General features: G+C 50.5%; 1 protein-coding gene across 1 annotated transcript in view; it reads right to left on the reverse strand.

Moving 5' to 3' along the window:
- The window catches only part of ANKS1A (ankyrin repeat and sterile alpha motif domain containing 1A), a gene marked incomplete at both ends in the record, with an annotated part of 41,062 nt that overhangs the window by 3,044 nt on the left and 22,323 nt on the right, over positions 1 to 15,695 (reverse strand). The window contains one exon of the mRNA XM_010083235.1: positions 12,958 to 13,529. Within this exon, the coding sequence (XP_010081537.1) occupies positions 12,958 to 13,529 (572 nt within the window). The remainder of the gene's footprint in view (positions 1 to 12,957; positions 13,530 to 15,695) is intronic.

Genomic DNA, 15,695 nt, shown 5'->3' on the forward strand with positions numbered 1-15,695 from the left:
ACTTGATTTTAAGGAAGGTCGGTTCCTCGGCTGTGTTTCTCGCTGGGAAGCAGCAATGCCTGCTGCAGTACCATGGCCCTGGAGAGGAGGGTGCAGGACAAAAGGACTCTCCCCATCTTCTCTCTTCCTTTAAATGTAGATAAAGAGTTTTCTAAAAACAACTCATCTGCCAAGCATGGAGGTAACAGATGCCCGAGAGCTGCAGACAAGAGGACAGCGTGAATCCCGATCACAAGGCACTGGATGCGTTCCCCTGCCCCGGGCAGGTCGCCATGGTTCGATACCGTGAAAAATTTGCTTCCTTCCCCGCATCCCTCTTCCAGAGCTGGATTCCAACTGCAAATCAACTCTGAGCACCGCGCCAGCCAAGTTCACTTGTTCCCATCGCGCTGCCCCCGCCCAATACGAGGGAGACTCGATGCTTCTCAGGCTGGGACCCCAGCACCGACAGCTCTGCGGTCCCAGCACGGCAGCGAGGACCAAAGCACCCACGGAGCCTTTCCTCAAAAGCAGGGAATTGCCTTGTGCTACGTAAAACTGAATGGCAATGAAATAATCACACGGCAAAGGATTACCTCTCACACCCCATCCTTTGCTAAGCATCAGCGTGACCCACAGTCAAAACCCTGCAAAGGGAAATCCCGCTCCATGCCCGCAGCTCTCCACCAAGAGCAAACATTGAGTCGCAGCTCAGACACCTGCTGATCATCTTGATTTAACTGTTGGGAGGTTGCAAAGGTAAGAACACAGGGGAAGGACACAAAGGGAATGCTTTAAAGCATCCCTGACCTCCGCAGCCGGTCCTCAGCTGCACTCTAGGGCACTAGGATGGGGCTGGGGGAGAAGGTACATTGAAAATAGCCTACACTACGGGTTTTTAGGCTGCTCTTTCCCAGTGGTTAATTATTAAAAATACAAAAATACCATGTTTAAATATAGCACTGCACTTCAGAATGAGTTGTAGCCTGAACACTCAGTTCCCATTTGTTTTGGCTTAACCTGTTTTTTTCCACTGAAGCACCAAGCACCCGGCTCTGAGCAGGTTGTGGGGTGGGTTTGGAGCAGGGTTTTGAAATTCTTTTTTTTATACCCACAGAAATGAAACCACAAAATTTGCCTTATTTTAGCCAATAAGGCCAGAAAGCCTATCAGGACAGGAGAGAAATTACTGCAGAGCTGAAAAACTCCGGGAGAAGAAAAGGCTGCAAGGATGGGAGAGTGTCCTTCATGAAACCCCAACACAAGGGATGCAAAGCGAAGGAGTTGCAGAGCAGTTACGGGGATTGAAGCACGCCAGTCTATGTTCACATTTGCCCACGTTTTGCTGAAAAATAGAAATACCCTGAAAAAAAGGAGCTGGGTGCGGCCGAGAGTCATCCCAGGGCTGGGGAAGCGATGAGCTCTTCTGTGCAGGCAGGCAGCCACGAAAACATAGCAACCGGCAATTTACTCCAAAACAGAACTTTATCTTAAAACAAACTATCCCGAGCGACTGCGTGCTGATTAACGGAGGAAAAGGTACTTGTTTGGAGAAGGCCAGTGAAAGCCAAGCCAGCCTGGAGAACACGCTGGACGCCGAGGTTTGTTCCGCCAGCGATGCAGAGGGCATTGCAACACCGAACCCTGCAAAGTAACTCCCCACCTCCTGGCGCTCGTGGCAGAAACATCCAACGGCTTCCTACACAAGGAGGATGCAGAATATCTCCTTTCCTCCAATACCACCCGGCACGGCCATCACTGCGAGGACAGTGATGCCAGGTCCAGGGCACTGAAGCCACCAGGGATTTTTTTCCCCGGGGCACACTGGCTCTGCAGCCAGCCCCGACACGCTTCATTTCCACTCCCCTGCCCTGACGGATGTGAAGCCGTGGTGTCCACATTAATCTCTCCAGGTTTTCCTCTCCAGAGCCAACGCTGAAGTTTGGAGCCGCTGAATCCATTGAGAGAGATGGAGGATGATTAAACAAGTCCTGGGGTCTTTTATCACCCAAATAAAAAGCGGCTTCACGCCATCCGAGCTGTCTGCAGCAGCGCATCTGCATGCGGGGAACGGCAGCTTCATTCAGAGAGCACCGAATCGAGCAGCACTGCATCAGCGCGAGGGCATCTTTATGCTACCGGAGCTTTCTCAAAGGAGCTTAGTAAAACCTCACCTACGGCTGAAAAGCTCTTACATTTACCATCAATCTAAATGCAGAAGTTTTGTTCTCAGTCCCTGCGTGCAGCATCAGGGATTCCCAAGGACAGAGCAAGGTTGCTTTGAGACCAAAAAAAAAAATATATATATATATGTGTGTGTGTGTGTATGCCAGCATTAGGATGAGCAGATATTGTCAAGAGCTACAGCTATCCCACCCCAGAGGGTTTCCAAGCAGGGTTTTCCCCTCTCTCCATCCCCCCCGAGAACAATCCAGCTGCCCCAGACACCGCTCAGCACCCCTGTTCCGCAGCTCGACACCCTGCATCCCCAGCCCAGCCCCATGGCTGGGCTCCGAGCCCCCACACCAGCTCTGTTTAGAGTCAATGCATCTTTCCTCGCTTCCAAAGGCCAACCAGAAGGGTGGGTTTGCAAACGTTAACTCAGAGGCTGGAAGCATGCTGAAGGCAGCAGGCTGTGCTGGCCAACCTCTCCATCCCCTCCCATGCACAAACACCCGCTCCTCCACACAGAGCTGATTTCCAAATATTACCATTAGAACCCAGATACGCCTTGATATACAATGAAAGCCCCTTTGATGCTTTTATCCTGGAAAAACAGCTTTGAGAGTTAACTGAGGGGCGCTGAAGACAAACCCCAATGAAATGTTCTACCTTGAAATCACTGTAACAGCTTCAGACTTGTTAAACCAGGTAGGAACAGAATGAGATGGCACAGATCGCTTCACTGTCCCGCTGCTCTTCGCAGGCTCCTCGCTGCTGTGACAGTCCCCAAGATCTGGGCAGCCGGGATCGGGAACTGCTTGTTATCACCTCGGGATGAGCGAGAGCTGAGGCGTGTCTGTGCCCGTACATACGTGCACACACACGTAACGACAGCACGCTGCCTCTGGGAACCAAACCATCAGAAAATTATTATTATTATTTTTCCCTCCTGTGGTGCTTTCTGTGCTTCAGCAGCTCACCCAGAGCAACAGCAGCATCCCCACCTCTGCAGCAGCGGGGGACTGGCAGCTTGTGCCACCACCAAGCGCATCAGGGGACAGTGTAGCAGGGTTTGTCCCCAAATCCTCTCCTGTCCGGTGCTTCCTGGGCTTACCTTCCCTTAGGACAGGATTTCTGGTACCGCACACCATCGCCCATCTCTCCGAGCTCTGCACATAGCAAGGAAAAGCCCCGCGTGGGGTCAGTGACTCCTGCTTCCTCCGTGGCCCTTTCCCAAATTGGCAGCTTAAAAATCACCAGTCGAGAGGACAGGTCACAAGGAAGATAAGCTACAGCAGCCGGCGCGCGTCTCAGAAAACAGGAACACCGAGCAATAAAGTTACCCAGATAAAAGCCTCTAATTAAATAAAACCACACAGAAGCAAACGGCACGCTATCTACCATATGTACGGTATTAGCGCATCGTCGTGACACCCTGCAGCACAAGCGTCATTAAGAAAAGCGCAGGATTCCCATTATAAATCCTCATTATTAAGGGGTTCATAACCTATTGTACAAACTTGCCTGGGGCCGGAGCTCAGCAGACAAGACAGCAGTTCCAGCTGCATATTTTATTCTCAAAAGCTACTTACAAAGTTGGGTTTAAAGGTTCTCAAGTGTTTGCAATTTCTGCAATTCCAAATGAGTGTCAAGGGTTAAGACTTCATTATTTCTAAGCCTCTGCAACTGAGGGATGGGGAAGATTTGGTGTAAAATCATATAAAAAAAACCAGACAAGTGGCTTCTACAGTTTAAAAACCCCTTTGAGTACAACCAACAGCTCCAGTTAGAGTGACCAGTCTCATTACAGCCTAACGGGCTGGCTAGGAGAAAAATAAGGGTGCAATGGGCGATGCTGGGGAAGCACAGGGTGCCTCCATCCCATGCTCCCACTTCACACCAATACCACAGCGACTAACCCCAAACACAGCAATGGTAAGATAAGCAGGAGCTGTACGGTTGCCTGAAAAAAGACGATCCCTCCTGCACACAAAGCCTGACTCCCAACCTTCAATACCCCGGCTGAAAGTCTGTGTCAGGCAGTTGGGAGATGCTGCTAGCCGTTTCCAAGTGTTTCGTGGATTTTCTAGCAAACAAGAGCAAGTTATTTTGGGGTTGCTGGGAGGCAAAAGAAAGCAGAGCTATTTAAGCAAGACTTTGGGTTTTCTTTTTTAATTGCTGACCTGTGAAATCATCTCTCAAGAGATGCGGTAGGCGGTCCGGAGGGGATGGAAGAGGTCAGCACGAGCAAATGACTCAAGTGGCAATTGCACAACAGCGCTGAGCGCCACCACCCTTCGCAGGAGCGACGGGCTGGACACAGCTTCAGCTGGCCTTTCTGAGCATCTCAAAATGAATACCCCACTTACCCCGCGATGTAAACGGCAATAACGCCCCTTAGCTGATACTTTCACATTTTCCAGGCTTCTTGGCGCAGTGGTAATTGCACTGACCCGGCTCCTCCTGCTTCTCATTTCAAGTTTCGCAAACACACTGTGAAAAGACACCTCAGACAGCCTTCGCCAGCAGCGACACCGGAATGAAGCCCACTACATTTGACACGCTGCTTCGCATCTATCAGCTCTTCCAGCCCCCAGCCCGGCACGGCGGGCACCCAGGGTCACGTACCGAACCCGCCGCAGCTCCCCAGCATTGCGCAGAGTCACAGGAATGGAGGTTTGATGTGACAATAGCATAGATAACAATAGAGGGGGCAAAGCCAAGAGAAAAACCAGCTTTTCTGAAAGCCAGCACGATGCTGGCTCAAAATACCGCTGTGATGAGGGCACTTGCAGGCGGTGGGCACGCCAAGAGGATGCTGCGTGCAGACGTTCATCGGGGAGACAATGCAGCAGGTGCGGCTTTAATGAGCAATTAGGTCCTGCCTGCTTCCCTGTTCATCCTGCTGATGGAAGACACAAGGGATCTAAGGCATTTTCCCCAGAAAAGTCTTTGGTTAATGGCTACCTGCTATTAGTAACGGATACTGCATCCCTGAAGGGGGAAGCAAGGCTGCTCAGAGTGTGTCCTCGGAGCTGGGATGTGACCTCGGGATGCAGGGATGGCTGGACCGCAGCATCTGCCAGGATCTCTGAAAGGGATGGAGCTGCAAACATGAAGAGCAAGAGAAGGATCTGGGACAATACCTGCTGGCTCCTCAACGCAAGTGCAGTCCTGGGAAATTTGGATCTGGGCCATGCATCTCACGTCTCGAGTGGTGACAGCACATAAACCGCTTCTGGTTTGGTTTATGTTCCCAACATCCCCATCCCACAGAGCAGAAGCCTCATATTTCATTGCTCAATATATTCTGTATATTCTCATACAAAAGACACCAGCCTGTGTTACAAACTCAGCATAACAAATGCCAAAGGCCTGGGAAATATAATTTATTCATTCAAACCTAAGCTACAAAAGCAAGCCAGCTGTTTGAGGAACACTTCAACGCTTAAACTCCAGAGCTCCCCTGCTCCATCCTCCTCCAGCAGCACGTGCTCTCCGCACACAACACAAGGACTCGCTAAATTTATTTCTTTCGAGACATTCTGCAACTGTTCCTTACTGACAAAGGCAGAGACATTTTCTGGGTTAATACAGTCTCTGAGAAACTCATCTGGATGGCGACCGGGGACTGTTGCTTCATACCGCTCTCCAGCCTGTGTTTTTGTACAAATCCCCAAATTACAAACCTGAACACAAACCAAAAGGAAAGGAACTGACGGTACAAGTTTGTATTTCACAACCAGCGCGTGGAGCATCTGCAGCCTCAGAGCCCTCCAAATATCAGTGTTTTTTTTGACAAACACCCAATAAAATTTAACATTAACAGGACAAGAAGGATGGCCAAATGCAGCCAAGCATCTTCTGAAAACAGTGAAACGGCGAGACACTGGTTATTTTGCACAATAAAAAAAACAAAACTCCCTTAAGAATATTGAGTTAACTCACTGTCTTCACAGCTACACTCCCCATCTCTTGCATCCTGACAAAGCCAAAAATGATGCCGGGCTCCTGGTGCAAAGGCTGTCGCGAGCTCTCAGGGTGAAGCTGCTTGGAGACTTGAGAGAGCTGCAGAAATGCTTTTTTAAAAACAAAAACGTCTGAAGTGCTGGAAGATGCGACGTGAAGTGGAAGAGAACATAATGAAAGACTGAATTTAGCAAGGACAGCGAGGCCGGACATTTCTGTTCCTGAAAAAGCCTCGCAGAAAGGCTGGACCGATCACAAGATTGTTACGTAACCGAAATATCCGTCAGAGCAGGAATAATTTACAGAGAGGATTCAAAAGCTTCTGATTCAGAAATATTGAGTTAATACACTTGAAAAATTAACAGAAACACACAAGGGGCTGCAATGGGGATGTTATCCTGGTGCACTGGATGCACAGACGTTAATTTAGATCCGTGTCCAGGCTCTAATTGGTGACCTATAAACACAAGGAGAAAGAAGTCGCTGTGCATTTGGATCTGCGTCGGGGGCATTTTCACAAATCCTTCTGAGTGCACGGGTGGAAGGTTTCTTCCACGCTCAGCTGCGATGTCTCGTTGTATTTTACAAACCTGCCTTAGGGAGAGCCGTCCCAGATACTGGGCTGGTTCCAGATGAATTGATGGGATCCAAAGAGCTGGCAAATAATGATGCTTGTTGTGTCTCAACCTTGCTGCTAAATACAGGAATAAAGTCTGCTTGGTCTTTACATTTACCTTTCAGACCAGAACACCAACTAATTTTACTGGTAAATTGTCTCAATTTGGCTCAGATTGGCTCGGTTCCGTGTTGGGTTTGAATTTTTTTACAGGGTGGCCGCTTGCAATAGATCCAAAGCAAACCTGTGTCGTGGAAAAACAAAAGCTTTCACTTCAAAACGTTAATCAGGATGGAGGAAATCTCGCCGTTGGGGGCGAAAGGAAAAGAGATTCGACACAAGGGATGATGTAAGAATTCCTGACCTTCGCACAGGAAAAACAAGAGGAAACGCGGGGACCCGGAGATAACGGAATAATCAGCCCAATAATTAAGTTGATTAAGATCCTGATGGACACGCTTGTTTAGAACAGAAATCAGAACAGAAATGCTGACCACAACACAGCTTTTCCTATAAGTGAAAAGAAAAAATATAAAACATTTCAAAGGGGCAAAGGGAAAACTGGGATGAGAGCTTAGAGACGAGGGCCAGTGCTAGCCAAGGGCCAGTGGCCGGAACGCGTGCCGAGCACACCTCGCTGCCAAAATGGGCTCTGCCTGGTCCCACAAGCCAAACCCTGCTCAAACCAAGCGTGAAGATTTAACCACCTGAAGCAAAAGAATAAATTCAACATTTCAGGAGGCAGAGGCTGCTGGGGAGCGAGGAAGGAGCCCTGTGACCTGAGGGCTGGGGTGTCCTGGGACCGTGCAGGACCCCCGGTCCAGCCCGCGTCCCGCAGGGGGTATGACGATGGGGAGGCTGAACAGATTGTTTTCTCAACCGCATTTCTCACCTGAAACACGGGTGTTTTGATCTACAGCGTGGGGCAGACGGAGCCGGTACCCGGCAGGTGAGCTGTGTGAGCCTGTCAGAACAAAAGCCCCGGAGCTTTCCCAGGATGCAGCTTCCCCAGGCACAGAAAGAGCCGCTCTCCCCGGAATAACAAGGGGAATATTTGCATTTTCTTCCAACACTGGCTGGCAGCTCTGAATTTCAACTGCTGGGTGTCATTTTAAGGTTTTGCATCAAGAGGCTTCCTGAAAGTTTCACATTTTAACTCAAATGTCCTTCATCCTCAACTGCCAGCCTGTAACTCCAGCACTAACTCCCCCGGTGCTCAAGCACCCAGCAGCCCAGACACAGTTAATTGAGCTCAAGCCACCCCATAGCAGCCACAACTTCTAACAACCTGCACCCCAGCTCTTCAAAACCTGGGATGGGAGACACGACGGATGTGCCAGCCATCCATCCTTCTGTGACATTAAGACCCCAGAATTGGGTCAGCAACAGGTGAAATGTCACTTCCACACTTACTGCAAACGGGAAAGAATTCCTTCTGCGGCGACAGCGAGGCAGGGAGCATCACAGCAATTATTCACAGGAGGTGACAGCTGTCCAGTGCCATAATTAGCTACAGAATATTCATTAATTCCTCCACTAATTCACTTGGGGGGGAAAAAAAATGCATGAAAGCAGTGGAATGTGCATCTCCTTTTTTCTACAAAAAGCTAAAATAAAATGCATGTTTTATTCCATTCCCAAAGTTTCTTTTGAAGGTGGTTTAATCTCTTCCTAAAAGAGCTGCAGACAGAACACAAAGCAGCTACCCATTTTGGGAAACTGATGCTGGAACCTCTGAGCCAGCATTCATCACAAATTCAGTGTCGGAGCCACTGACTCGATAGCAGACAGCTGGAAGCGGAGGATTAAGGGATATCAGAAGCCAGGTCTGAGACTAATTCTCAGTCACCTGCCTCATTCCTCACCTCTGAACACTTAACACATCATTTTTCTTACCAACAGAGCAGATAAACCCAAACATCAGTGTGCTCAACTCCAGACATCCCTGCTCTGAGCATGGACAAACCCAGGCTGGTGACATCCCACCACACAGATGCATCTCCTGGATCATCCACGTACCAATAACAGCCACACAGCAACCCTCCAAAAAAAAAAAAAAAAAAATTCCCCAAGCAGGGCATCCCGGCTGCACTCTGCACAGGCAGAAACGAACAACGGAGATAACTGCAGGAGCATCAGAAACCTATTATAAAGGCACTAAACCTAAATTCCTGAAGCCAAGATACTGCCCAACGTCTTCCCCCTTCTTTCTCGACGAGCCCGTTTATCTGCTAGTTGCATTTAGGGGTTTTCACTTCATCACCTCCCTTGGTCCTGCGAGAAGCGAGGACGCGGCTTCTGAATACCCGTACATCGCTTCTGTCAACCTCCCAGCAGCTAAGGGACAGACAGCATTTGCCACAGCCTCTTCTCCAGCCACCGCAGTTCTAAGGGGCTATTTTACAGCATCCTCCAGCCCTGCCATCACCCCTCCATCGCCTCCCCCGGAGATTACATCCCCGCTAATTACTCTTCACTCTCAGGAAGCTGCTTCCCCAGCAGAGCTGTGGCAGCTCGGTGAAGGATTGGGATCAAGTTTGACTTGGTCTTGGCCAGGCTCTGTCCTTTAGCACAGACAAGCTCATCTATCAAACGGATAAAAGGACCCAGAAAAGGGGGGAGGAGGAACCATCAACACCTAAACCTGGTCGAGAGCGATCAGAGAGCACGGGATGAGAATAAAGCCAAGCTGCTGCACACCCTCAGCCTTTGTGAAACTGCTCACTATTCATATTCCACGGGTGTATGTCACCTTTCATCCAAAAGGACCTGGAATCGCTCACCACCAAGAGGGAAACCAGTTCAGCCCCTCCTGGCTCACACCCTGGGGTGGGACCTGGCTGAGCAAACCCCGAGGGACCCCAGTATCATTTTGTACAACACAAGGTTTGCCAGCCTACGCAGGGCTCGTGCCAGAGCCAGGCAGATGTGCAGGGCTGGAGCTGCTCACGGAGGAGGGAAGAAGTGGAGCAGATGCGAGTTAATCCGCCCCGGAAAGGGGGCTGGCAGCCCCGCCGGGCGCTGAGCCCCCCTCCTCCTTCAGCAGTGCAAACACAGTTTATTCTTCCATACAAAATTCATAGTGAGCTGCCACTGCCGCGCACTCATCTCCCGGCTGCTAAATATTTATGAGCCGATTACAAAAAACAAATGTATCACTTTAGCCCTCAGCCAAGTTTGGAAGGATTCAAATATTTATGCTGACTCGGGGCTCCACGCTTCCTCTCCCCCACCTTGCTTCCCTCTCAAAGGCACCAAGCATCTTCCCCTCGCCCTCTCCCTGGGCAACACACTGCTGTTTGCTTTAACAATTTCTGCCTTGCAAAGAGTTTCTATCCGAGAGCAGCTGAGGGGACGCCACGTGTGCGTTCCCACTCCCGTCACGGAGCCAGCGGGTCAGGAGGGACGCACGCTGAACATCTTTTGCAGGACGGAGCACACAAAGCAGCGCTGTCGACATCTGTTATTTGGGCCAGGTCCTTGGAGCAGGGGGAGCTACAATTGGGAGCAGGGATGAGCTTTGCCAAATGAATCATTTCTTCCCCCATCCCACCCTTTTGGCAACGCCGGCACCACTTTCCACTTCCAGCAAAGGGCATGGGCAGCGCAGGGCTGGGGACGGGCTGTGACCTTGGCTCCCACGCAGCAGATTTTCCTGCTGTCCCCGGTCAGCGGGACGAGCTGAGCACAGTCACCCATGGCCCGGAGCGATGCTAGCTCAGCCTCTGCCACAGATCCCATCTGTCCACAGACACAAACAGGTCCCTCCCCGAGTCCCCGGAGCAGACACACCTCCTGCTGGCAAGGGCACCGGGCAAGATCCTCAGCGCGATCGCTACAGCTGCGTGTTGCACAGAGCTGCACGTGGAGCGCTTTCCTCCGCAGTTGCCTGCATAAAGACTATTAAAATTAACAGAATAATGCCTATAAATCTGCCATTGTTTCCCCTCAACACAGAGGAAGAGCCAAATAATTGCTAACAGGGGCGGCTCAGCAAGGTTTTCTATTAGCCGGGTAAATTCAGAGGCTGCAAGTTGCATCTCATTCAGAGCAGCTGCATTATCCCATTCAGGGAACTAATTAAACCTCCACCAACAGCACGACATTGATGTTTAAATCTCCCTGTTGCCATCATGACCAGCCAGATCAGCCCCTTTCTGCACATACAAATCACTGCAAAAAGACCCCAGACGTCCCCCACAGGTGCATCTTTATCATTTCCTACCAGCGATCCCAGGAGCCTGCTTTAGGATATTTTATAGCAAGAACTGGCCTGGCCATACGAACATCTGACTATCAGCAGCTCCCTTTTATACTGCTTCCATAGAAGATTGCTCTGCCCCGTGAACGGTGCCCCTCCTGCCCACAGCATCAAAGAGCACAACCATTACACCAGGAGTCAGAATGAGACCCCAAATGCCTCTGCACAGTCTTTGAAAACAAAAGAGCAACTCAAGCTCAAGGCAGTGAATCACCAGCTGGTGGCTGGTCCCTCTTCTTAGGAGAATATTTCACTTCACAGTGTTTTTCAGTGGGGGAAAAAAAACATTCTGAGAGGCTATCGTCATCTCACAGATGGGGAAACTGAGGCAGAGAGGGGAAACCTTGGTCCAGCATCATTCAAGCTGGCCCGTGACAGCCATGAGACCCCCAGGAAAATCAGCTCTCCGGCCACAGGATGCTGCTACCAGATGAAAGCAATTCCACAAAATGTTTATAAATTACACCAGAAAGCAGGAAGACAAATAAAACCATCAGGTTTTGATAGCAAAAACTTATTTTGAGTTAGAGCTGCCCCACTGCAGACAGATGTGAATTCCTCACATTCCTTCTCTGATTTCCTCACCTAAACAGAAGGGGAAGGAAAAGCAGATTTTCCTCTGGTGGCTTGTTAGGCTGGCAGTGGGTGGAAGCGATGCTTTTTGTTTACAAGCAGGGAAGCAGACCTGCAGGTTCATTTCCCCGAGCAGAGGAAGCACAGGCACACCAACACTTGACCTCTGCTACCAGTAAAGTCGTAGAGCACTGTAAAGCCAAAGGCGCCTTCCCTCGCAGTGCTCGCTGTGAGCAGCCGGGTTAGGCGTGAAAAGCGCAGGGAAAATCACCCAGTCCTTTCCTCACGCCTTCTGCTGCAGAATCTTTCACTAATGGTCATGGTACAACTGACCCAGGGAATTAACAGCAAAGCTTCTACAACCAAAGCAGCTATGGAGAAAATTAGATGTATTTGAAACACTGCAGGGAGTGAGAGCATGAACGGAAGGACGGGCTCGTACCGAGGAGGGATTCCCACTTTGATTTGAGCATCTTTGAATACCTCCCCCTTCCACAAAAGATGATTCTGTCTCTGAGTCAGGATTAAGAGGCAGCTGAGCCTCAGTCGGTGCACGGAGGGCAGGTGAGCAGGGGTAAAACCCTCCCACGGGTTTCCACGCCCGGCACACACGGCTCCACACCCCCAGCACCACGCCGGGGGTTTTATTTCCTTTCAGTGTACAAAGAGTGGTTCAGCTGAGCTTATCTCTTCGGCAGCGCTGTTGCTCTACCAGCAGAGAATCATCTCCAAAGAATGTTTCTGTAATGCTGCGGTGCTGAATTTCAGAGGGACACTTAATCTTGCCTGAGTGGTTCACCAGGGCCAACTTTCTGAGCATGAAATATTTAACTATCCACGGGCCTCCTGAACTATAATAAAGTGACTTCTAACAAGGCTCTGAAATAAATATGTAAAGAGGAAAGTGGGAGCTATTAAATACACAAAACGCAGCCCAATTACTCTCTTCCCTCCATCCTTGTGAACCCAGGACACTGCTTACCCTCCCCAGCAGCTGGGACCCAGAAACAAAACATCTCTGGATGCTGGGAGAGTCCCCAGGGACTGGGAAGAGGAGGGCAACATAAAAATTTGTGAGGAGCACTGTTAGCAACTCTCTTCATTTTGGGGATGTAAAACTTTGCCTACAAGAAATCCAGCCCTGCATTTGAGCAACACGAAAAGCCCCTCAACTTCTTCCAAATCTGCTTCTCCCCCTCTCCAATTAAGCCCATCTTTTGGCATTTAACACCTTAAAGACTTACAAGTGAGCATTTGCCTGTTAATGAGATGTGAGAGTTAGCAGAAGTAATGAAAACCCCCCCAGGACCCCTCCAAAGGCCAGTGCAGTAGACAGGAGCTCGTGCTGTACAGATTTACTTCTGGGACAGCAGCTCTCGAGCAAGCCCAGCCTTACCTCATCCCACTCCGAAGCAAAGGATGGGGACTTCTCCAGCCTTTTCTTCCCAGTGCTGCAGTTTGAGAGCGATTCGCTCCGGCTCCCCATGGCATCGTCCTCTGTCGGAGAGCAGGTCAGAAGATCCGAGTCCGATTTGGACAAGCTGCGGCTGAGTTTAAGCTCGGCTTTGGGCTTGCTCCCCGGGTGGGCTCTGCCCACAGCTCTGTCCCCCTCTTCCTCAGCACCGCCGGGGTGCTGGAGCACGTGGGGCGTGACTACAGTTTCAGGATCCGCCCGGTTGACGTGCGTGTGCTGAACGGTTGCGTAGACCACTGTCTGGTTTTGGTCCGGAGAGCTGGTCCGTGCTGATGCAGAGGCAGGTAAGTCAGCATCCTCCAGCTGCATAGCAGGTGGGTGGCTCGTAGTTTCCGTGCCTCCTTTCTCTGCAGAGGAAACGAGCCGGAAAGGGTCCTCACTTATCTCACAGATCGGGGAAGAACCATGGAGCAACCCTGAAAACTGCTCTGGAACCTGGATGTCCTGGCCGTCAGCGGAGTCCTGGCTGCGGCTGCCGCTGCTCCTCCTGTGGTCTTCGAAGGGATGAAAATGGGGAGGGGGGGGGGAAAATTAAAAACATGGAAGAAGCAGCAAAATTCCAGCTCTCCCCCCCTGCCCTCCCTCAGCGAGGGAGGGAGAGATAAAGAGAGAACAGTTCAGTATTGTTCCGCATGCTCAACTTGTACCCAAAGTCATGGCATTTATGAAATTCCAAACACTGGCCTGATTTATGCAATCTGGCAGCTCTCCTTGTTGTTTTATTCCTGTTAACACTAACTATCAGCCCTTGCTATATAAGGCTAAGAGAACTGCTAACAATACCCTGCAGAGAGAGCAAGTGAGGTAGGAGCAGCAGAGACGGAGGCTCCTGGAACATCTGATACATTTCCATAAAGGCCAAAGTGTTATTTAGAGCCGCGCTCCCTGCTCTTGGCACAAGCCACAGGGTGGGAAAAACTTCTGGACTGTAATCAACCTGCGAGCTCCAAAATCCGCTCCCCCTCCCAAAAAAAAACCACACTGCTTTCCTCCCTGGTGGTTTCTGAGTTTAACCTCTCCTCCTTACTCAGGGGAGAGAAATAAACAGTTTATGCAATAAAAAAAAAAAAAAACTTCATCAAATAGTCTCTCTTGCAAGCAAACTGCTGAACGCAGACTGGTCTGATCTGCAGTACCGGCTGTCCCAGAAATGTGACACTGCCACTCAGCCACTCCTGCACCAACATCCTCACTATCAGGTACCCGGGTCCTGCATCAGTCATGAATAATTGACGGATCCCAATTGCCAAGCATGTGCGCAGATGTACGTGTACTCACCCCGGCCACGTTACACGCATCCCAACTGCAAAAGCAAAACTTTGTAAAGCAAAGTCTAACTTGTGTTTACCGAGGATTCCTGCACCTGCCCACGTCGCCTGCACGTTTTAACCGCTTCCATTTAGTGCTGGAGAAACACCCTCTGGTCTGAGGACCAAAAAACCGCCCTGCAAAGGAGCAGTGAGGCAAAGCAGCCTGGCTCTGAAACGCAGGGAGGATGTGCAGATGGGAAGAGGAAATTGCTCATTTTGCAAGACAGAAGCCAAGGCAAAGGAATCCTCATTTCAGCGGGCAAAAACACACTAATGAATTTTACTTATCTTGAACCAAAAGCAGCCTATTAGCAACGACAGTGAGATCAACCCCTTGCCCCCAGGGTCCTTTCCAGCCTGACCACGTCCTTTTCAAACTCTAACACCGTCTGGTTTTGTGGTCTGGGCTCACACCAGAAATGAGGCAGGAAAGGACGGAATTAGTCATTTGTCTTTGCAAGCTGCCCTGGGTCCTGGGGTCTCTCACACCCGTGTTTGATGAGCGTAGCCAGCCCCTCTCGCAGGCTTTGTTTCCTCTCCAGAAGGGCTAAAAGCAGCTGGCGGGGCTGGCAGCTGATTCAGGAGCAGCACGAGCCCGGCCGGAGGTTAACAGTCGGGGCAGCGCGCCCGCGGAGCTCGCCTCTCGCCGGGATCAACCGATGCGAGGGCTTATTTCATCCCGGATCCTAGGCGGTAAAGATTCCAGGACAGTGAAGCAGTTGTTGATTGTCTCGCACATCAACCACAAGTCGTGTAACTGAGGTCGTCAGGGGGGAGGCACGTCCCCTCGGGCAGGTGCTGTCACCAGCATCGCTCCCAGCGCGGGCTGGGGGTGCCAACAGCAGCGCCGCATCGGAAGGGCTCAACACCAGGCTATGGTCAGTTATTTTGCATAAAGATATGAAGCTGTAAAGCTGAAGAGAAACCCTAGAAGAGATGAGATGTGCTGCGTTTATAGGACAGCCTGGTATTAGGAGAAAAAGCTGCTGAACTGGTAAAAGGAACACGGCGTTGACGGGACAGACACATTAACCTGACGGGGAGGGAAAAACTTTTTGGAAATTCAACAGTCTTTCTTCTCAACTTCTTTCCTTCCTTGGAAATAATTTTTTCCATGCCTCAGCTTAACCTTTACTGACATTTCTGCTGGAGGCAGAGGCGGCTGGCGAAAGTTTCTGCCACATGCTGGAACACTTGGGTCCAGCCAGAACAAAGTGCTGCAAACCCGGCTCCAGGACTCACAAAAGGGCTCCTGTTGAAGAGCAATCACAGCCGCCCATTCATCCTCCAGCGATGGAGGAGGACTCTGAAACACAGGGCAGCTGCCAGGGAGGGAAGGGATGAAGCAAT

The sequence above is a fragment of the Pterocles gutturalis genome, unplaced genomic scaffold (genome assembly GCF_000699245.1).
Source record: "Pterocles gutturalis isolate BGI_N339 unplaced genomic scaffold, ASM69924v1 scaffold26420, whole genome shotgun sequence".
Lineage (NCBI taxonomy): Eukaryota > Metazoa > Chordata > Aves > Pterocliformes > Pteroclidae > Pterocles > Pterocles gutturalis.